Below are 23,682 nucleotides of genomic sequence, written 5' to 3'. Positions count from 1 at the left end.
TCTCATTGCTCTTGTATTTAAAGCCAGCAGTCCTCACCCACCTGTCTTTACACCTTTGTTAAATACGGCATGAATTATGCTCTTCTGCATTTGCTCTGTTTGTTCTGTAAAGCAAAGAAGGTGTACAAATAAAGTCCTTTCCATCTCATTGATTGTCACGGTGTTTGAACCAATTAATTTCTGTCACAAAGAAAAATGGAAAACGACATGACACCTTTCAGACTTGATGGTGATCATGAAGGAACATTTCTGACTTAACAATAGAGCCAGTTTACACAGTTCATGATCTTTACAGCTAAATTATAATATGAAGCCTCTTAAAGAGGAAGGTTTGATTACAGCTCCTCTAAAACTGGGCATGAGTGCATTAAACAAGAGAGTTTCTGTATGATTATTGGATAATAATTTGATATTGATCATAAGAAAGATGCAAAATGCTCCTTATGGTGAAAAATGTTTTATTGTTGTAGACTAATAAGCCTTCAGGGAGTCCTACAGTCATTTTGAACTGCCTGTGTCTCTTTAAAAATGAATTATTGTTGTGTTTTTGTATGTTTTGACTGCGATTAATGGCACTTTCCCCTTTAATTGAGGCACTGGAGACGTTTAGGCGGAGTCGCTTTGTGGTATCAAGTTGCCAGAATTTACACCTGGCAACTACCGGATGTGACGAAAACTTAAAAGCACAACGGTGCCATCAGCTTTGAAAAAAGTAGGCTCACAAAACACACAAAAGTAGCAACATTTTTGTTAAATAAAATGAACAAATGTTTTTTTTTTTAACTTTCTAAAACCGAACATGTTAACTTTTCTAAAACAATTTCTTCCCCAAGATCCACTAAGAAATGTTTAATTTCTAATTTTAAACTGTTTTCCCCTTATTTCTAAATACTGTACCAATGTGCTTATGGTAACATTTTATTATGTGTTCCTTGAACAGATTACAACATTTTTTAGACTTAATAATTCAAAAACAAAACAAACAGTAAATTATAGAAAAACAAAAATGAACTTTATTCAGTCTTTCATTTAATTGTGAAATTTAATTTAAAGGTTATTATTTTATATTTCTGAGCGGAATTACTCCAAACTATTCAATAATTTAAAAATAAACACAATTTAATAAAACTGGATAAGGTAGCGCATACGCATGAGCTTTATTTTGGAAGTCTCGGCCTGTTGTCGTAGAGGTCCCAATGGCGGGCTTGATCGCGGCGGCTCTGTTTTCTGGACAGGTGGAAGCTCCGGTTTGACGAGCTGCCGTTGTTCTCAATACAAAGACAGGCGGAGACGAGAAAGACCTGAAATTCCCCCCGAATTAAAACATGAACTTATGTCGGAGACTATAAATATTTTACAGAAAATAAAAGCGGTAGTTTGAACGTTTTTTGTGAAAAATGTCCGCAGGAGAAGAGAGAAAATTGAAGAGAAACTGCGCAGTCATAGTTTAATGGGAGCGGTGACCTGAGCAGGTAAGAACATTAGTTTGCGTTGTCGTTAAATTTGTCCTTTATTTTAAATTAAGTCTCGTGAAATACATGTTTAAAACGTTTAATTTAGGTTACATGGTAGAAATCCTGACATTCGGAGACACTTCCTTTGTGTTTAACCGGGTTTAAATGAGCGCCAGCACTTCCTTAGCACTTCCTTAAATTACCCCTTAAACGTTCCGACTTTGGTTTGTTTTATACAATTTAGATAACCCGTAGTTTTGTTTAACATGTCTGACACTTCCGCGGAGACCATCACTGATAGATGGACGGCTTACAAACTGAGGTCTGAGGACCTCCAGAGGTCGTATGTTTGCTGAAATATCTGTATTGGTGACTGCTGCTCAGCTTTCAGTTTTATTGTTGTCACGATACACAAGTGGATCTCAAAGTAAGGCTTAGGGACCGTGAGGGAGTCTAACCTGGCCGTCTTTGTATAAAAACAAAATATCAGCACCTTCAAAGTACATCCACAAACACTGACGTTACACAGGTCGGATTATAGTACCAGGAACTCGTCCATTTAGACTGATTTAATTTGGACATGGGAGAGTGTACAGATTGTTTTAATATATGTGAATACTGTGACACAGAAATATGATGATTTCTTTGCTTTTTACCAATTTGGACAATACTCTACACATTTAGCCCCTTCTAGTATGGATTATATTACCTAGCACCCGTCAGGGCCATTTAAAACACAGAATGAGACTATTTGAACCTTTTATTCTACCTCTGAATGCTTGGATTCAGTTTTTCTATCATGTAGACCTCATGACACCATGTCTAGACCATGGACCACTACCTTGGTACTGTTCTAATCTGGATTATCATTCATTACCAAACCGTTTCAATAAATGTTTTGAAAAACAGTTTGACATGTCTGTAACACAAAACATGTGATTAAAGAGAGTTGTTTTTTTTTTTCTTTTGGCTAGTGGACCACATTAGACTAGATCTAGACCATCACCTGCTGCATTTAGACTTTTAATCTATAGATTATGTAATCAAGAAAACATCCAGGAGAGTTTCAGATTCTGTGAGACTTTTGTCTCATCTGGAACCAGATTACTTGATAGCTTTTAACCATTTGGTTGTATTTGACACCAGGTGTAGATCAAAAATGACTACATGTTAGAGAACAAAGAGCATAGAAGTAGTGCAAAGGACTTGGTCTGAGTATAGAGTCCAGTTGTTAGTGGTCTGAATGATGAGGGCTACTCAGACCATGGCTGGTGAGGTGAGTGTGCAGGGATGGGGTGCGGGGGGATGGTGTTAGCTGACAGTCCGAACGTCTTAGGGGAAGAAGCTGTTTGAGAGTCTGGAGGTGTGGGACCTGATTGACTACCAAAGGGCAACCGGTCAAACAGGTGGTGGGTGGGGTGCAGGGGTTACCTTTGATGGTCCTGGCTTTCCCGAGACAGGAGGACCTGGTGATGGTGTACAGGGGTGGCAGAGGGCAGCCATAATCTGGATTATATTACCCAACATAGGTTCAGGTTAGGAGCTCTGTTTAAGACGTAATCCTTAAATTAATATTCCATAATGCCGCTCTGAATAGATGTTTTTTTTTTTAAAGCAGCTTGTCTACAGTATTCAGAACTGCCTAAATGTTCCTCCAGAGGCAGATCTATTTATACTGGTTGTTTGATTTTGGCCACAGTCAGACAAGTATTGTTTTTGGAAAGTCTCCAGAGAACTCAGCCCTTTCACAGAAATACAAAGACATGTCGTGATCAAGGTTTGCTCTTTTTATTGTTTTCTCTCGTAGTCAAACAAGTTATCCACAAATGTTCTTTTTCTGTTTTAAAAATATTTAATATTAAAACATTTCTCTTAATCTTTCAGGTTATTTCTGGGTGTTATTAGCAGATTTCTGGTATAACTTATATTTTAGCAGAAAACTACTAATGATGTCTCACAGTGAAGTAGTTACAGGATGAATTTAGCCTCATTTGGTTACTCTGGCGTTGCTCTAACCCTCATTTCCTTATCTTCCAGATATGCCAGCTGACGACAAAGTTGCCATCCTGACAGATGATGAGGAGGAGCAGAAGAGGAAGTATGTCCTCGCTGAGCCATTCAACACCCTCTCCATGGCCCAGCAAGAGGCTGTCACAGCGCCACCAGGACCCGGCTCTGACATGGCACGTGATCAGGCGGCAGCAGTGGCGGCCTCACAGCCAAATTCCATGGACTGCTGCGAGAGGACGTGCCTCCGCATCAACAGCCACCTCCTCATCTCCAAAGTCTTCTATTTCTTTTTCTATGCCGCCTACGGCTCGCTGCACCCCCTGCTGGCCGTGTATTACAAGCAGCTCGGCATGTCAGCCAGCCGCAGCGGGCTGCTCGTCGGCATCCGCTACTTCATTGAATTTTGCAGCGCCCCCTTCTGGGGTGTAGTGGCGGACCGTTTCAAGAAAGGAAAAGTTGTGCTGCTGTTTTCCGTTCTGTGCTGGTTAATGTTCAACTGCGGCATCGGGTTTGTCAAACCTGCGGAAATGATATGTGAGGAAAAGGGAGCTTCTCTCTCCACGCCGCTTCCGCCCGTGGTAACGGTCCAGCCTCAGGATAACGTAACACAACCAAGCAACTCCACCAACCACACCAGAAGTCGGCGAAACGTACTGGAGCTGCATGTGGAGCATTCCCATGTGCTCCACAGGCTAGAACGTAGTGTGGATGCCAACATAACCACAACATACTCTCCATTTAATTTACTAAACACCACCCAGCTCGTACCAAACACCACTCTGCAGACCACCACCAGTTCTGCTCCAGCACCTGAGAAAGAGTACCAGATCATCTACAACAGGGACCAGGTGGAGTCCATCTTCCTGCTCATCCTGCTTGTCATCATCGTGGGCGAGTTCTTCAGTGCTCCCGCCGTCACCATCGTGGACACGGTGACCCTGCAGTATCTCGGTAAAGCCCGCGACCGCTACGGCCTGCAGAGGATGTGGGGCTCTCTGGGTTGGGGTCTGGCAATGCTGCTGGTGGGCATCTGGATTGACCACACTCATATCACCGTGGCGATTGAAGGCACTGGTTGCGCTGTGCCCGATTTTCGCCTTCACAACTACCAGCTCGCCTTCATTGTCTTTGGTGTTCTGATGGGTGTGGCGTTGATTGTGGCCACTCAGTTTTACTTTGAGAAAGGCGGTGAATACCAGCAGGAAGTTCCAGAGGTGGTGGAGGACTCAGCGAACACTGACAGAGAGTCAGTCACTTCAGACCAGACCCCCAGCAACCCCGACACCACCCAGGAGTTCCACTACAGTGACCTCCTCAAGCTGTTGTGCAGCGTGCGCTACAGCTCCGTCCTCTTTGTCGCCTGGTTCATGGGCTTTGGCTACGGCTTCGTCTTCAGCTTCCTGTACTGGCACTTGGAGGACCTGGGCGGGACCACCACGCTCTTTGGGGTCTGCTCCGTCCTCAGCCACATCTCAGAGCTCGCTGCGTATTTCACCAGCCACAAGTTCATCGAGCTCGTGGGACACATCAGGTAAGAACAAACACTACAAAGCACCAAAGCTGCTCCTACATATACAGAGATTTTTCTCATCACACATCAGTTAGTAGCTGGTAGTTGGTCGCTAAAGAGCATCCCAGGTTCCACTTGCCTGGCTAACCGTAATACCACTCTCTCACTGCCAGTGTGTCCTTCACTTTCTTTAGTCGCTTGCTTAAAAATTGGAAAGGTTTCGCACACTTTGCGTCGTCAGTGGTTGTGTGGCTTGTTGTCATTGACATTTTCTGTTGTATGTTGCTGCTAGCTGCTTCCTGTGTTGATATTCCTTAACCTCCTAAGACCCAAACTCATTCATGGCATGCTTTTTTTTTAATTTTTCTTTGCTATTTGGGCTGATTGGGACCTGATGAATGTAAAAACAAAGAATTAGCAGATTTTTTTTTTTTTTTTTTTAAACCTAAAATAAATGAGATCCACATATGAAGACATTCGTTATAATTTTGATAGAATAGTGGCAGTATAATGTCCTCGTAAGTGGATATCAGGCCCTTGTAGAGCAAAATTTCGTATTTTGGTCTAGACAACCCAAAATGTGATGTCCACATATGTGGCCGCCAGGTCCGAGGAGGTTAAGGCTGCTTGGAGATCACGTTTACTTTGAACTTTTTTCTGACTTTTTTTTGTCCCAAATATTTTTGTTTTTGATAATCATGGGAACCAAGACAGAAACGTCTGGTAATTAACTAATGAACTAATGAATTATTTACTAATTATTTATTATCATGCTGTTAGGTTTCACATAGGTGATGTTCCCCCTTAGATACACAGTACTATCTCTCCTTCTGGGCTATTTAAAGAGCCAGTTCATCTGTATTACCATTGCTGGAGCATGAGTTCCTTTTTCCTCGTGTTCAGCTGCCTCTGATCTAACTCTTCCACCATTAAATCAAAGAAATCTGTAAGCTGTTTTAAAAAAAAAAAAAAAAAAAAAAAAAATCCATCTTCTCAAATAAATGACCAAAAACAACTTCCATGCTTTCTTTAAAGACTTAAAAGCAAAAACTCTTGATCAACCGTTTAAACTGTGCATTCATAGCATTAATGGTGGGTCCAAACAGTTCAGTCATCGCCTCGCTGTGTTTGGTGTCAGAGCCGTGACAAGTGAGCGCTCCTCTTTGGGACAATGCGGCCATTGAATTCAGGGTCGGACCCTTCGGATAGCTTCGACATCTGAGGACAAGGGGTTAGATTTCACAGATCCATCTATGCTGTTGACTTTCAAAGAGCTCTCAAGTCTACGCGAGGTGAAGATGGAGCAAATTTAGCTGAAGTACTTAATAAATACACCTGCTGGGCATGCTGATATTTCTGTTCCTCGCATTAATCAAAAGCCTTGTACGAAGCCACTGATAGTTGGGAGCATGCAGCAATTACTCAGACAAAATGAGGCAGTCGTAGAAGCTAGACAAGGTCTATAATGTAACTGAATAATGAATGATGAGCACCGTTTCTCTGGTGTCAGACGTGGAGTACTTTCTGTTTTACTTTTAGAGGCCTCAAAAGAGAAGAATTTACTCAGCTGTTCACTGGCAAAAAGTGAAAATAGTGGGACTCTAACTGACATGACTGTGACTGTGGTTACCAGACCTCCAGTTAGCAACGAAACTTTTATTCATAATGTTTCAGAGTATTTCTATTCCCCTCAAGGCTGCTGATTATCTTAAACTACACACATTTCACTTTTCCTTTATTTAGAATAACAAAAATACAGCATGTAATATAAGTTAGTACATGAGCAAAACACAGGGCATGAAAGTAGTAATGTCTTGGTTTCTCCACTAGGAGTTAGAAGATTAAAACTGGGGAATATTTAGACTGATTTAACTTTAAAGTAGAAGCAAAAATATAAATAAACTGAACAGGAATGCTCACTATGAAGAGGTGCTTATGCAAGACATCAGTGGGGATTTTCACACGGACACAGATCAGAAGCTATTTCATTTCAGTGCCTCTGACAGACAAATCGGGCACATCATCGCCGTAAATGTCAACAAACAGGGAAAAAAGCAACAATAGGATGAAAAACCATCCAGCTGCTCGCTATCTCAGATTTTAAATGTTGTAACATGTTGTAGAGCAATAGTTTTCAAATTTTTACATCAACATGAGACGAGGAGTAGGAAGCTGATAGAGAGGGAGAGTTTCAGCTGTTTGAGGGTCGGTTTGTCATTTTTCTGATCCAACTCATTCCTCAGATCAGATCAGCATCTTCCTCCTTCATACAGTCCTATGACAGATGTCCACGCTTGTAAGCACTTTCCAGAATTGGCGCCTTGGGAACTTCTGCTGGCCACCATACGGCTGCGTTGACATGACAGACCTAAACTTTCTCTGTGATCACAGTGGGGACTTTTAGTTCACTTTCAGAGCTGATGGTAGATTTTTAAGTGACTAGAAGCATTAGCAGAAATGTTTTTGGAAGTCATCTTTGCTTCTTGAAGCTGTGAAGCCTAATACCATTTTCCATGTTTCATTTTAGCCAATCAAAAGCAGCTTGCTGTGTCATTATTTCATTATATGTGTAAAATCCAGACACACTGGTTAAATATATTAACAGTAGCTCCTTTCTGTTCATATGCATTGAAACCTTTAGGAATTTTAAAGCAATGAGAACATTTCACCTGTTTTTGAAAGCACCTTTTCACAGAAGACAGTTACAGCCTTTACAGGCCCACAGGCTGTCTGGTTCCTCTTAATCTGAATTAGTGACTCTGTGTGTGTATATTCAGTCTCATGCAAACACGCCCTTCATCTTCCTGTGTTTTCAGGATGTGACTCTGTCTAGTAAGCACACTTCCTGCTTCACTGCAATGTCTGAGCAGCAGCTTCCTCTCTGGTGGTCACTTGCTTTCATTTTAACCGATGAGAGCACGTCAATAAGTGACCTCAGGCTGAAGGTTTAATGTGTTGACCCTTTTAAACCGACCTGTTAGCACAGAGAGACCATCTGCTACTGCTCAGATTGACTCCATTAAGTGCTAAACTGAGCCCATCTTAGAGGACAGACTGAACTCGCAATGTCCAGAATCTAAAGATGTACTTTCTTGTGAGGATTATCGCAGTTTCCCACCACACCAAATCAGATATATTAGCTTTATGTATTTAATGTTGTTATTTTTAAAGTTTCTGTTCTGTGATATGTTGTAACACTTGAAATATTTTGGAGGTTTAGATCATTATCAGACAACAAGGCAGCCTGAAAACATCATCACAACTTAAAATTCATACTTCTTCATTTGAATACTTCCAAGTTCACATCTTTAAAACATGTCTGGGTTTGCTAGTCAGAGTTTCTAAGCTCTTAGGGGGAGAGAGAGAGAGAGAGAGACACTAAATGTTAATCAGGTCAGATGTTGGTCAGTCGCTCTACACCACTGCAGCAAGCGCTGAACGTTATTAGATCCCTGTGCTTGTGTGCAGGAAATGCATTACTGTCTGGAGGCGATATTGGGCGCAAAGAGGGTGCTGCAACAAAAACCTCTTTGTAATTGCTTTGGTTGCCAGCAGTTTACTGTGGTTGCCTGTGGTTTGCATGGAAGATGCCGACTTGTCTGCAAAAACTTGCCAACTACTCTCTAAGTGGTCGTGAAGCTGTGAAAAGTATGAAGCGACCCATACAAGGAGATACAAATAAATAAAAGTTGTGCCCCTTTGAAATGTTTTTGAAATGCAGACTATTTGGTGTCATCCACCTAACCAAAGCAATCGAAACAAGATTTTTGGTGCAGCGCGCTCTTTATAACTATCTATCCACCCATCCATCCATTCGCGTCCGCTTATCCTTTTCAGGGTCGCGGGGGGCGCTGGAGCCTATCCCAGCTGTCATAGGGCGAGAGGCGGGGTACACCCTGGACAGGTCGCCAGTCTGTCACAGGGCCAACACAGGGACAGACAACCATTTGCACTCACATTCACTCGCACATTCACACCTATGGGCAATTTGGATTAACCAATTAACCTATCCCCACTAAGTGCATGTCTTTGGACGGTGGGAGGAAGCCGGAGTACCCGGAGAGAACCCACGCAAACACGGGGGAGAACATGCAAACTTTATAACTAGTTTCATAATAAAGGCGGCCAACCAGTTTGGGGATACACATTTTTCCCCATCAGCCAGAGGTTGCCAGGACTGACGGTCCAATCTCTAGGCCTGTGTGGCTGAGGCCTAACAGCTCTCATTCGTTGTTATTATCTTTGGGAAATGCTGACAACACGACCTTTCCCTGCAACGTTGTTTTCAGCGAGAGAGCTTGTCGAGCTCAGTGTTCACACACCCAGAGAACAGAGTGTGTCTGTGTGTTCAGTAACGCTTCAGCTGATGAGCAAACATTAAAATAATCCCGGTGATGAGCGCGATGAACTCGGTGCGTGTTGTGCTGTATTGTTCTCGAAATAGCAGCACAAAGCCTCCTTGGTGGGTACGAACAGCACCACAGAAGAAGAGCAGAAAGATTAATGAGGCGAACAGTTAAATACAGGCTCGTATAACTAAAATACTTTTTCCTGTTTTTGTAGCAACAAAAAACCACCAGAATAATTCAGTCAGCTGACTTTAAAGACTTTTTACCAGCTTGAGTGTTTGTCAGTTTTTCAGCATTATGCTCTGTACCATTGGGTCATAACTTCAAGATTTATTGCAATAAAGAAACAGTTAAATAGGACAAATTATTTTTGTCTGATAAACAAACTGCAGCAGGTTTGGGTTTAAGAAGAAAGGCAAGCAGATCCAGACGAACTGTTGCTCATTTTTAGTTACAGGATGAATTTTGTTGTCTTTGCTGACGTGGAAAAAAAAAAAGAACAAAGCTTAAACAAAGATTCAAATGATGAACGATTATACTGACTGAAGGTGTGGCCTTATCACAACCAGTTCATCCTAATGGTCATACTTCCAGTAAAACTAAGAATCGGGATGCTTACAGGATAGAAACAGTTGAAGACATTTCTTCAGTCCTTGGAAAGATGTTATTAGGATTTAAAAATGCATATCAGTCTTACCAAACATCACTAAAGCAAAGAAACAACAGCTCAGGATTGAGTTGGTAATTCATTGCAACAAGTCTCATGCTTCTTCTCTTTCCTTCCTTAGAGTGCTGTACATCGGGCTGGCCTGCAACACAGCTCGCTACCTGTACATCTCCTACCTGGAGAACGCCTGGATCGTCCTGCCCATGGAGATCCTTCAAGGTAACCCTTTCTCTGTCTGTGTCTGCAGGGAGTATTGGGACTTCAGGACCCAGAGGACAGGGCAGGCCAGGAAATGGCTTTGTTTGTCCAGCATGGCGCCTTATCAGACAGCGTTTCTCTTCCTACAGTATCGCTGGTTAGCAGAAGGCTGTCAGGGCTGCAGCAGATGACAGAAAGCTGTAAAGTACGAGAAAAAAACTGAAGGGAAGGGAAACGGCCTGGATTCTCAACTGCACGATCTGTATTACTCTGTGTTATTTCCTTTATTGTAGCAGCATTGCAACATACAGAGAGGATATTAACAGAGGTGTTGTCAGAAAGCACATGTGCAGGGCGCTGCCGGACTTGAAAATAACAGAGAAAAAGTCCTCTCTTTCTCGGAGTCACAAATCAGTCGAATGCAAACTTGCAAACCATGTGTCACTTTTTTCAGCCCGGATAATGAACGCTGGCTTTTCTGTGCAAGCAGCAGCTTTCTCAAAACAGGGCTGATCAGTTTTAAAAAGGAAAAGACTGATTATATTATGTCATAGGTCCTGTTTATGAGCGGTTTGTTTCCTGTTCGGGAGCTGCTGCGGTTTACAGAACACTTAGCAGTAATCTGTCTTCAGTCTTTCTGATGTTCACATTAACCAGCTTTTCAGTCTTCACTCAGTCAGTTCAGTTTCAGATTCACAGTTAGTGGAAACTAAAGCCACAGTTAGCAGCAACACGGATTTATACATGCATTTAAAACATTTTTTTTTACTAGATATACATTTTGTATTTTTATTTAAGTTTTTTCCATTTTTTATTTGTATTTTTGTAAATATAATTATTTAAATTGTATTTTTTATTTTGCGTTTTTATGTTTTTTAATTTTCTGTTTTTAATAGTTATATATATTCTATTCAATATTAAAATATTTTTATTATATATTAATTTGATATTTTTTTTTTATATTTATATTCCCATCACACCATATGAATTGGCATCCCAGATCATTAACACTGTATTTCTAATTTATCTTTGACTTTATTTAAGCAATGCAAAGTAAGGTGAGAAATGCAGTGTATACAATAAAACTACAGTGAAGACTTGAGCAGTGAACAGCTGCTCTCTGTGGCTCACTGGTTTGCATGAGACATCCGCCCTGAGAAAACACCTAAGCCTCGCAGAATAAACATGTGAAAGCTGCATCGGGGCTTCAGTTCTGAGTGCTCCACCTGTTGGTCCAGCGTTACGCTGAGAATGACACAATTTCAAAAAGTCTAAAAGTACATTTAGCATTTGCAACACATGCGGTGTAAAAACAGGGAGGGCTGAGGCAGCCTGCTTTTTACCTCGATGCGATTAGCTGGTCTGCAGAGAGGAAGCTGAGGTGAAGAAATAAAACTGTCACTGCAGGTTAATTAAACATATATGTCAGCATTTATTTATTCTCCAGAATCCACAAATGGTTGACACTTGGCAGTGGAGAAGTAAGGACAAATAATTTAACTTGTGATATTTGACCTTGCAATGCATGAAAAGCCAAATTTTCATAGACTTTTTTTAATTCCACAGTAGAGCAATTCACTTACTCAAGGGCCAGGAAGAAAAAGGTGAATTAGAAATAGATTTAGATAATAGATAACAATAGAAAAATAAGAAAGAATGCAGCAGTCAATATCTGCAGGTTATTGACTCTTGATTGGAGTTTGGAGGCAGCACAGAGAGCCAGTCTTTGTCTAAGAGGAGTCTTTAATGTGTGAACATTAATGCTGCGAGGTACACAAATGCATTATAGAGGCAACACTCTGCATGTTTAATATCATACACTCATGCAGGTCTGCTAATATGAATGCTGCTAATAGTGGTGTTAATAGCTTTAATATAGTTTAAATTCTGCATCTGTGCTTTTCAAATGTGCCCTATAGTCCACTAATGAAAGTTATCCAAGCTTCATGACATTGACTTTAAATGTTTTGATGAAATGTTTAAGCAAATTTATTTTCGACTGAAAGTGTTTTTAAGTTGAAAATCTGGCCAATTGTTAAAAAACATAATAATTTCAGAGGCTCTGCCTGTATTTGTTCAACACATGCTGCTGATGTAATGACTCTAAAGCTGAGATGTTGGAGTTAATTGATTACATCAGGATGCTTGAGTTTATTTAGATCCAGATTCAGCTGTGACCCTCTGTATGTCCCTGTTTGTCCTCCAGGTGTGACCCACGCCTCAGTTTGGGCAGCTTGTATCTCCTTCCTGAGTGCCGCGGTCCCGCCGGCTCTCAGGACGTCGGCACAGGGAATCCTGCAGGGCCTGCACCTCGGGCTGGGTCGCGGCTGCGGAGCCATGGTCGGAGGAGTATTCGTCAATTATTTTGGTATGAAACGAGCACGTGAGGCGGAAATTGCCTTGCAGCACACTGGCTAATGTTTAAATGCAGTACCGGTGTAGTGTAAGTGGTTTATTTGAGCTGCTTTAGGGTAGGAAACACAGGAAAAATATGAGTTCGCCTTGCTAATGGTTTCTCTGTTTGCTCTGCAGGTGCTGCGAAGACGTTCAGAGGAATCGGCATGGCCTCCCTCGTCATCCTCCTCATCTTCTCCTTCATCCAGTGTCTGACCGGAGACACTGAAGGCAAAGGTGGGAAAAATGCATACAAATAAACAAGATCGCAGATATGCACATTAGGCTTGTTTTGTATGTCACTAAGTAGATTGCAGGTTTATAGTGTCTGCAATATTTAGAAAACTAAAGCATTAACTAATCTTGTCTAATAAGAAGTGTAAGAACACAGCATAATAATCACCTTCTAAAAGGAAATCGATGAAAAGTAGCTCCATAGTGTTGAGGTGTACAGATTTGCCTAACAAGTGAAAGATTCCTGGTTTGATCCCAGGAGGAAACACTAATGCCTTGACCTTAGCCCCTTGTGGATAAAGGAGCAGCTTAAAAATTAAAGCTGAAACTATGTGATCCGCAGTAAACAAAAGCTGTGCTTCCTGTTGATATTTTGAGACGGATGTTGAATCACGGCTGGTCATGTTTCCACTGCTTTTGCTGGGTTTGTCCCTTGGGGTTGGGTCTAAGTGTGTCAGGATGTTCATGAGTGACGTGGATTGGTGCAGTTTTACAGATAATGTGGTAATGAGAAGGCTTTGATCGAGAGGAAAGCTCCTGATTTACCAGTAGGTCTACATTATAACCCTCACCGGTGGTCATGAGCTCTGGAGAGTGACCAAGAGAGGTGGAGGAAAAACTGGAAAAGTATGTCTGGAATACCCTGCTCTAGATTAGCAGAACAAACTGTTTTAACTGATGCTTTTGCTGTGACATGATACACATTCAGATCCTTAAAATCTATATTTTTGTGCCTGTCGTTTCGTGTTTCTTCCCTCTGCACCTTCTTCCAGAGGACAAAATGCTAGCAGAGAACATCCCTGTGCCCTCCAGTCCAGTCCCGATCGCCACCATCGACCTGGTGCAGAGTCATGCCCCCGACGGCAGCCCGGCCCCAGTGCGACAGGCTCCCTTGTTGCCAGTAAGGAAGACTAAACATCAGGAGGATCAGGAGGACCCGAACAGGCCGGCTTGGATGCTTTCCGGTGCCCCCTGGGTCACCATTGCCTTCGCCTTCGTCCAGATCAAAGAGATGATCAGCCTGGCAAAGAACAGCACTCGAGACCCTCACCCACTGCAGGTGAACAGACAGTAGCCAAGCAGAGTTTTAGTCATGAACACATGAAAAGAAAAACAAAAATCTGATTTAGGAGATAAAAATGTGAGAACTGGTCATTTCGGAAGACTTGCAGTAATGTTATGTTTGGTTCAAGTTGTGGGAATATTAAACTGGGACTCTCCTGAACAGTTTTCTGTCTTCTGCAGTCAATTTAATACAGTTTTATTTGTAGAGCGCCATATCGCAGTATCAGGGGCCTCAAGGTACTTTATACTGACAGAATCTAAAAGCCGCAGCAGGTCTGTCACTCTCTGAAGCCTCTCAGAGGCTTCAGAGAGTGTATAGACTTTTAGCTCAGTCTTTTTAGGAAAGACGAAGCAAAAAGCGTCAGAAAAGTGGCTAAATGTAGCGACAGCTCTGTCAGCAGTGAGGTGAGCTGAAGCGTTTAGATTTCCACATTAAAGAAAAACTAAAATCAGTGATTGCATAGTTGAGAATTTGACATTCATAAAACAAATATGTGTTTCCCAGAGAATTGGATCATTTTTGTTGCGATGGTGAGGCAGGATCTGCGTGTAGATGTTAAACACTTTGTTAAATTAGGTAGTAAATTATACCGTTTTTAATTAGTGATAATAAATAGTGGAGCACCAATCAGCTGCTGCTGTAGTAGGGTCTTCATTTCATGGACGTACTCCTCCTCCACCATCTCCAGTGCAGCTGGTGATGCTAGTCCTTGTTCTGTCAAGCTGGAGGTCAGCCCCACATGTAGAACCTGCAGCAGGTGAAGTGGTGCCACCACAAGGTCTGCTGCAGCTGCAATCCCAGAAGGTGGAGTTTCAGTTAGAATAAGCAGGGAATGAAACCTGAGACAACTCTATGCCACAGCAGCAACCTGACCTGGTTGACCCGGACTTTCAAAGTAAGAGTGAAGTCATTGTGCGCTGAATCAAACATGATAAATGTATTAGTGTGTACACGAGGGGTGATCAGAAAGTTCTGAGAGCAGATACCTGAATATCAAAAGCCTCACCTGATTTTATCTTCAGCTGATCTCTAATCAGATCAGACTTGAGTTCTCAGACTGTTTTCAGTGTAGCTGCTTTTTTCAGAAGGGCCTGTTACGTCCGTGTGTACTTGTGGCTCTGTAATGTGAGCTGGATGTCCTCCACTGCATCAGAACACTGATCCTTCAACTTTGTGCATTTCCCAAAACTGGAACTAAAGTCACAGGGAGGCAGACCTGGTACACGGGGCAGGAGGTGAGCGAGACCTGTGTTCAGTGCAGTGGCAGTCTGCATTGGGAGGGACCTGCGTGGTTGTCCTACGCAGAGCTTTACAGACAATCGTCTGTGTGTTGTAGCTATGCATTATCACCAGCAGCTTTCTCAAAATATGTTGAACAACCAGTAATCTGGGCTACTTTAGCTGCTGTTACTGCTGTTCTTTAGCTTAGAGCCATTCCCAAGTTTATTTTGGGCTGATGGTTTGTTCCAAATTACGTTCTTTCCAACTAATGGTGGGATATACAAGCAGTTCAAGATCAAAAATAAGTCGACTCTTGATTGGAGTTTGGAGGCAGCACAGAGAGCCAGTCTTTGTCTAAGAGGAGGCTTTAATGTGTGAACATTAATGCTGCGAGGTACACAAATGCATTATAGAGGCAACACTCTGCATGTTTAATATCATACACTCATGCAGGTCTGCTAATATGAATGCTGCTATTAGGGGTGTTAATAGCTTTAATATAGTTTAAATTCTGCGTCTGTGCTTTTCAAATGTGCCCTATAGTCCACTAATGAAAGTTATCCAAGCTTCATGACATTGACTTTAAATGTTGTGATGAAATGTTTAAGCAAACGTATTTTCGACTGAAAGTGTTTTTAACAGCTAAACACAGGTTAAAAAGTCCAAAAGAAATCTGAGCAGAAAAATTGGGTTTCAATTTTGGGATCGATCTCAAATGGTTTGATCCTCAAGAATGAAACCAAAAGGATTGTCATTATCATCCAAATCAGCCTGTTAAAGTGCATCTGAGCCTACAGCAGGCATATTCAAAGTAGTATAACTGAAGTAACCTAACAGTTGGACATGGGTGTCTGTATGAAGCCAGCAACTGGCTGTCAAATAAAACAAAGAAAGTATAATCCAGCAGTTTTTCAGCAGTGCTTATTATTAATTTTCACATTGACCTGGAGGGTCAAGAAAATGCAAAACTAAAACTACACCTTTTAATTATTATTTTTTAATTGAGCTTAGTCTTTTCTTAACTACATTAAACTATCTTAGCTTCAACTTCTTTTGTCCTGTTCCCTGATTTTCTTCAGACTTCTGCAGCTCGTCTCCTCAGAGTTTCCGAATTCTTATAGAATTAACTTGTATAAAAATTTTAACAGTGCAAATTTCAAAACTATATTTTCTGTATATCGGTTTACATGTTTAAAAACTCACAAGAACCCAAAAGTCTGAAGCCTGTCAGAGCTTCTTGTGCTGATTGTTTTATTTATACATGTTTTTTTTTTTCATGTTTCTTCCCCTCACGGGTGATCTTTGCTCCTGTTCTAGCACATTTTCAAACCTACAGCATCTTATCTGCATGATTTATCATCACCATCTGCTATACCCTGTTGTTTTTGTGAGAACTGAACAAAGTCCTTAACTCAGCATAACCAAACGCCAGCGTTAATGCTTCTAAACTGATGACTTTTAAGCTGAAAACTGCCCGAGACCTGGCATTCATTATTAGATGCAATCCGGGTCAGCCCAAGGCACGAGTTGCTTTTTGTAGTGTGTAAGTGGTCAGACTGTGACTTTCAGGAAGAGATCTAAAAATAGCAGCCAGCCTGTCTGGTTAAAAGAGGATATTCCTGATGATGAATTTACTGGCGATCCAAACAGGAGTAAAAACAAATCAGACTGATCGACAACTATAAAAATAAGAAAACGATTAGAAGTGAGCTCGGTCAGTTATAGACATCAGCACGATTTAAATCAGGGCAAGCTTTTGATTTGTGGACATTTTACACGGTGTGTAATTTTTTATTTTATTTTTTTTTTTAATAGCCACATGCCGCTGTAGCTGCTGTATTACGAGGCGTTGTGTAATAGTAACTCACTGTTTCCATCTGTTGTGTCTGAAATGTCTCTTCTTCATGCTTTAACTCATTAATCTGACACTTCCTCCTGACTGGCTGCCCACACACACACTGAAGAAAGGTGAGATGGTGTTGCGTGCAAAGGTTGATGGAAAACTACTGTGTGTGTGCGTCTGTGAGGTGGGGGTGTAGTTCAGGATTTTCTCTGTGTGTTTTTTCATGCATGGGGTGATAACAGTGACTCAGGCATACCTGTGTATGTGTGGGCGTGTACATGCATGTACGTCTTTGTGTGTCTGTGAACCGCCCACACCTGACTCTTGACATCATGTGATGCGCTTACATGTATGGGTTTCTCCCCGGTGATGTCACCTCCAACCCCACCCTCTGGGGGTGGGGTCTGAGGTCTGCTTTTGTGGCGGGAGCTGATCTCTGAGCTTTACCCCTGACTGATGAGGTATTTAGATAATCTGTGCTCGGTAAAGCAGCTACTTCAGTCTTTTGTTGCTTTGATGGCACTACTGGTGTCTGCAGAATTTCCCAAAACAATATATTCTGTTTTTAAATATAATATATCTTTAAAACACAACTGTTGTAGACTTTCTGGCCAAAACGCATTTAATAATTTTCATAGTTAAAAAAAATACTTATATCATTTTCTTTGCTGAGAAAAGAAGATGATATGCATAAAATAAAATTTGCCTTCTTTTTTTGCTTTGCAGCTCTTTCTTGTGTTATAAAAATCGCATGCTTATTTTCTTAACGTTGGTGCATTTTCACTCACATACTGTTTTAGCAATTTAGACTTTTTATTGTGTGACCATAAAAGTAGATAAAAATGTGACCTGCCAAGGTATCGCAGATGCAAATGAGCTTTAAGTTAACTCTAGTACAGTAGCTCAAATAACATTTATGTTAGTATTGTACACAGTCCCTTTCAAATAAAAATAATGAAAAAAATAACATAAATATCACCTGTTTGTTTTGGGACTCAATGTTGGCATCTTGGCCAAACAGTGAAACACTGCGTTCTCAACTAATGCTAACAAGCTTTTATTACCATAGACTATATGGGTGCATCACACAACCTGTTAATTGTGCTAAGTGACAGACTAATTGGAATATAACTCACCAAAACCACAGCATAAACTACTTGGGTGTGCTGTCTCTAACTTTAGTATCCAGATAGAGGAGTTATAAAAACAAATCGCCATGCATGCAGTTTTTAGGAAGAATTATACTATCCAAAAGAGGGGGGGGAAACAGAATTAAATTTATTCCCATTTCCTTGTTGTGATTACACCACAATAACTGTGTAATGTTTAAGTTAATAATTACAGTTGCAGATAAAATGATGTAATGTTTGCTATGGGAAAAATGAGCATATCTTTTTTTTTTTTTTTTTTTTTTTTTTCCCATAATGTAGCAGCCGTGCAAGCAAATAAATCAGATTTTGTCACAGTCTTATTTAATCAATTTGATCTGAAGATTAAATATGACTCGTAGCTGCACTTTGCTCTGAGTTTAGTTTAAACACAGTAAAATAATAAAAAAAATAAAAGCCATGCTGAGCAGTAAATCCCCTATTAGGGGATAAAACACAAGATTTTCATTAAAGCTGCTAAACAAATGTAGGATGGAAATTATAACAGCTTTTGTATCACTAAATTCAATTTTAACAGTTCTTAAAATATTTTTACAAACAGATATAAAAAAATAAAATAAAAATCTGTAAAACTGCAAAAAAAAAAAAAAAACACCCACATCTGCGAAAACAAACACTAATGATGTTAAAAATAATGGGAAACATATGGTGGACATATATTTACTTTATAATGAAAAGCTAGCTTTGTTTAATGCAGTTAAATTTCTTCATTTTCGAACAGGCTTTTAGGGAGGTTTAAAGCTGCTACTTCTAATCATTTTTCCACAATACTATCATATGACAGCATTTCATTAAATTTTCTTAATCTGTCCTTGATAAATTTAAGTTACATTAAACCTGTGTGCAGTATTCAGTGGCTGTGTGATCGCAGCTGCTTCTTATTTAAGACAGCTTCTCTTTGCCAGATGAAGGGCTAGCATTTTTAGTTACAAGTCAATGTCTTTTTTACAAGTTAAATAGTGTGGGAGTGAGAGTCTGTTTGCAATACTGGAGTTATGAAACTGTAAAACACTGCAGTAAGCTCTGGGAGTAAACACAAGCTCACATCTAGGAGCCACTTTTGTCGTTTTTGTACAATAACTTCAGGCTATTTAATGAAGTTACGTATACTATGACTATTTGGTGATTACAGGCCTTCAATATACATACAGATGCACAATTTGTAATACATTCAAGTAAATGAGATTTACTTATTTAAAAAAAACATTTATGCCCTTTTTAAAAACTGAAGCCAAATCAATTTTACATCCACAGCCAAAAATCTGATCTAATGGAAAAGCATCATCTGTAGTTAAATGACAATATTCTAATGTGTGTCCAGCAGAGGAACAGGAACCAGAACTGGTATCCTGGAGGTTCGATCTGTTTTCCAATGATTTAACAGAGAAAATATCAAAAAGACCCTTTAAAGTTTCGGGTGAACTTTAAAGGGTCTTTAGCATCTGAAGGGTCTCATTTTTACCTACATTTTGGTACCAGACCCATCTTCTAGTTTTTTTTCCTCCTGGGTCAGAATAAATGTCTAATGTAGTCATATTTGAACACACTGAGCATTGCTTATGGCTCTAAAATGTAGAAACAACATCAATAATGACATGTTCTATATAATAGTTTTAACATCACTCGAGAAACTCATCGAGGTTGAAATTTGGTTCAAATCTTTAAAATTTAAGCACAGAGGTGTCGTTGCAGTCGTGCAGCCTCGCTAACAGTGCGGGAAATCTTTTTATTCATTAACCACCGACAAACGCATTCAGACTGTACCGATGTTGCCGTCCAGCCTGAACCGTGCAGGCTCTTTAGAGCGCCTGGAACAGAGCCAGGACGAGAGAGCTGAGGTCTGAAGATGACCTGGAAGCAGTCAGAGTAGCAGAGGAAGTTCAGGGAAGGTTACCCAATTCTTAAATACTTGTCATAGTTAACATGTTATGTAAACAGCTAGTGTTAGCATTAGCACGCTTGTATCCATGTCTTTGTTGGCTAGTAACAGCTCAGGCAGGATTTTCCTGCTAGCATTTTGTTGGAAGCAGTTAGACATGATCTAGCAGATGTAACCTAAACTGTTGTTCGGCAATTGTGCCACATGTTCAACTGGCTTCTTGCCAGCCGCCCTCAATGTTTTTGTTTCTCATGTTGCTAGGTGCATAATGAGCGGGCGGTGGCTGAGTACGAGGCGGTGGCAACTTCGCACAGAAACTCGAGCGATGACGGCGCACACCCGCCGAAATCCACCACGGAAACTCCCACGCAAGCAGACACCACCCACACCTCACACACAGACTCTGACAAAGACCAAACGCACCCTGCGTCAGACGGAGGAGCGCCCAAAGACAATACGGTCTTCACAGAAGAAAACCCACATTGAGTGTTCATTTAAAAACTATTGAATGCACACACAGAGGGCTTTAACCCCGGTGTGTTTCATTACTGCAAAGTGACCTGTCTAAACAAGTTCATCTGTCCTCTAGTTCAGTGTTAAAATCCTATTGTGTGGTGAAGTGATTCCTCTGCAGTTTATAAACACTGTGTCCAGATTATTCTAAAAGCTAGTGTAGTGTGTACATATGATTGTGAAATGGGGGGTTATCCTTGAATACTGGAAGCAAGCTGGGAATGGTTTAATTCTAGAGGTGGAGTGGTTTCTAAACTTCATTAATGGATGGTTTTTGCAGCAGGTGTGAAACTGATCTCTGCACACTGCAACACCTTCCAGTGGACTGAAGGAAATTCCTTCATTTGTAAATGTGCCTCTTGATATGTTATTTAACTTAATTTACGTTTAAAATGGGAAGAAAACTGTTGAAGTGTTTTTAAAAGAAGTAATGATACAACGTGCAGCTTTGACTGGACGACAGCACAAATGACTTCATGGGATTTTAACTTGTGGCAGGGATTTTTTTTTTTTTTTTTTTTTTTCTGTTAATTCTACTGTAATAGAAGAGTTCCCAATCTGAATGTGCCGTAGATCATTTTCATGGCCACGCTTCGAATGTGTGGAGCTAAATTCACAATAAAAGCCTCTCAGTTGTGTCTGGCTGAGTGCTTTTAATTTGAAGCAGCAGCATAAGTAACTAACCGTGAAAACTACCACATACTGAATGAGAAATACAGCAAACAGAAAAGCTTTACAACAAGTTTAAATTCAACCTGTGATTACTTAGTATATAAATAAAATCAGAAACAGTTTCTTTAATGCACATAAACACAAACGGAGGCTCTTTTCTACTGAGGGCCTGCTTTTCTAAAAATCTGTGTTTATTTTTTTCTTGGGGAAGTTTAACCCATTTAAGTTAATGTATCATTTTAATGTTTCTCTAAAAGTTAACTAATGTCTGTTGTTGTGGAGCTCTTTCTACGATCCCCAAAGATTTCTGTAATTAAGAAAATCTCACCTTTCTCTTCCCCCCTCATAGAAATGACCTCTCCTTTCTCCTTGTCTTTGTAGAATCATGATGAGGCACAACAATGTAAATTTAGAGGTAAATAACAAACATTACATGTGCACACTTTCACCAAAGTTTTGTCCTTTTTTTTTTTTTTTTTTTTTGTGTTCTTCCCCTACGTTTCCACTGTTGCACAAAAAAAGGAAACCGAAATAAAACAGTTGCATAAAATAATGAATCAAATTACAAATACTGCAAATATATTGGTGAAAATGTTACACTGTGCATAAAAATCAGGCAAATCTAGTTGCAGTAAAAATACAAAGTTTATTAAAGAGAACGTGATTCTAGGGACAAGAAAAAATACAATAAATTTGATTTTTACTGATTTTCTAATACTTTGGTGATAAAAATTTGAAATAATAATAATGCGCACAGCCTGTGACGGCACACCTTCACAGTGCGTGAGTAAAAATTAATTTGTGAAATTTCTTGAAGATATAAAGATGATTTCTCCTGTGCGATCTTCTCTGATTCTGACATGCAAATAATAAACTGGTGCTTATTAAAATTGGGTTTAATTCATTCAAGCATAAAATGAGTGTAGACAGTCTAACCATAACTGTACAATGAGAATGATTCAGGTTAATGCAAAGGCAACCACATGAAATATAATTACAGTTCAGGTAGTTAATGGCACCGTATTATTCGCAAGATTATCATGTGTGGTGTTAACACAATCTCCATATTTCATGTCTCAAATGTCGCGGGAATAAAGCAAATAACCGAGACATAAAAGAAAACCAGAACGAGCTCCGTCACGTTCAGGTGGATGGTAAATTAGTTTGCCCCTCATATGACAGTTGACACTGATATAGCTATAATGTGGTTAGAAGAACTATCTGAAAAACTGTTTATTACAAAAACAAGTACTGTTGGTTGTTAATGTATTTCTTTACATAAGCTTACAATAATTTGGTTACGTCTGTGGTCTGTCTGTTGGGAATCACTGTAATACTTAAAACTGTATTTTTCAAATTCCTTAAATACATTTAATTTATTTTTTTCAGTGCAGTTTCAGGTTGTGGTACCTTAAAAATGGACAGAGCTGGAAATGGGAAGAATATTTTCATTCTTGGACTCTACTAGAGTAGCTTTGTATGATTCACAGTTCAAAATAATCCGTATTTATCTTAAAATGGGTCTCACTTCATCCCTTTGACCAGCCTGGGAATACACTGCACTCACTTAAGCGCTTTGATTCCAGCAGACGTGTTTCAGAAGTGTCTCTATGCTCGGGCGTAGAAATCAGATAAAGTTTCAAAATAAAAGACCCAGAAGATTACATTTCTAAAACACTCCTGATGTGATTTGAAGACATTGCAGCATCCCACACTCAAACCTAGTGTATCCCCAGTAGGGATGACAATATGTAAGGACGTCTGCTCTTACTGATATCATAAAGAGCAAAAGAACTGATAAGATGGCGTTTGGAGTTTGCGGCTCAAAAGGGTTGCTTGTACATACGTTTTGTCCATGTTTAACGTGGGTTTTGGCCACTGGAACAGAAGATGGATGCAAAAATGTAGGAAAAGCAGAATTGGTCCACATAAAGACGTTACATCCTCTACCTTTGTTGCTCCTTGACAAATCAGATTTTTGAAGTCTCGTGGGAGGAATTGCTGAGTCTGTTAATTCTCGTCAGAGTTCACTGAAGGAGCTGTGATGAAGAAGTGCCTCTTCTTAATCATCATTATTAATCTAACTTCTTATGATGCGATGTTGAGCAAAGACCCCTTTACTGTGCTACACTACACTGCCAACAGCTGACACGCTCTCTGCTTCCTGTCTTTTATTTTCATGCCAAATATTTTTCAGTATTGAGTGTTTTTGTGCCGTATGTGTAGGAAAGCCTTAAAGACGAAGCTATTCGATGTACTGTAATGATGTGCGGTCAATTAAAGGACTTTTGGAAAAGGCCAATATCACTCCTTTATTACAGTAATCATCCAGTTTTAATTAACTTGATGTAAATGAGTGTGTAAAATGAGTAGCCTTATATTGCTTTTCTTTCACAGGTGTGTTTGGTGTTGAGTAATTTGAAATATTCTGGGGTATTTTTAATGTATATGAACTGCACTGAATCAAAAACCAGATATGAAAATAAGCCCCAAATTTCTCTAA

At 40.2% G+C, this 23,682-nt stretch overlaps 1 protein-coding gene across 3 annotated transcripts; it reads left to right on the top strand.

Annotated features, from left to right (window-relative positions):
- Window positions 1–1,191: 1,191 nt before the first annotated feature.
- LOC120746157 (major facilitator superfamily domain-containing protein 6-A-like) lies at window positions 1,192–23,481 on the top strand. 3 transcript variants are annotated; one of them, XM_040051467.1, is made up of 8 exons: window positions 1,192–1,472; window positions 3,492–4,995; window positions 10,112–10,209; window positions 12,395–12,556; window positions 12,721–12,819; window positions 13,590–13,876; window positions 17,068–17,071; window positions 20,256–20,374. In XM_040051467.1, the coding sequence occupies exons 2-8, from the start codon at window positions 3,494–3,496 to the stop codon at window positions 20,261–20,263; spliced, it is 2,160 nt and encodes a 719-aa protein (XP_039907401.1). In that variant the 5' UTR covers window positions 1,192–1,472; window positions 3,492–3,493; the 3' UTR covers window positions 20,264–20,374. The 3 variants fall into 3 exon arrangements, with proteins under 3 accessions (XP_039907401.1, XP_039907399.1, XP_039907400.1); XM_040051465.1 differs by lacking the exon at window positions 17,068–17,071 and having other exon boundaries at window positions 20,256–23,481; XM_040051466.1 differs by lacking the exon at window positions 20,256–20,374 and having other exon boundaries at window positions 17,068–19,750.
- The last annotated feature ends 201 nt before the right edge of the window (window positions 23,482–23,682 follow it).

This window comes from Simochromis diagramma, unplaced genomic scaffold (genome assembly GCF_900408965.1).
Source record: "Simochromis diagramma unplaced genomic scaffold, fSimDia1.1 OVJJ01000107.1, whole genome shotgun sequence".
Taxonomy (NCBI): Eukaryota; Metazoa; Chordata; class Actinopteri; order Cichliformes; family Cichlidae; genus Simochromis; species Simochromis diagramma.
Note: the sequence above shows the minus strand (reverse complement) of the source record. Positions and strands in the feature narration are given on the sequence as shown.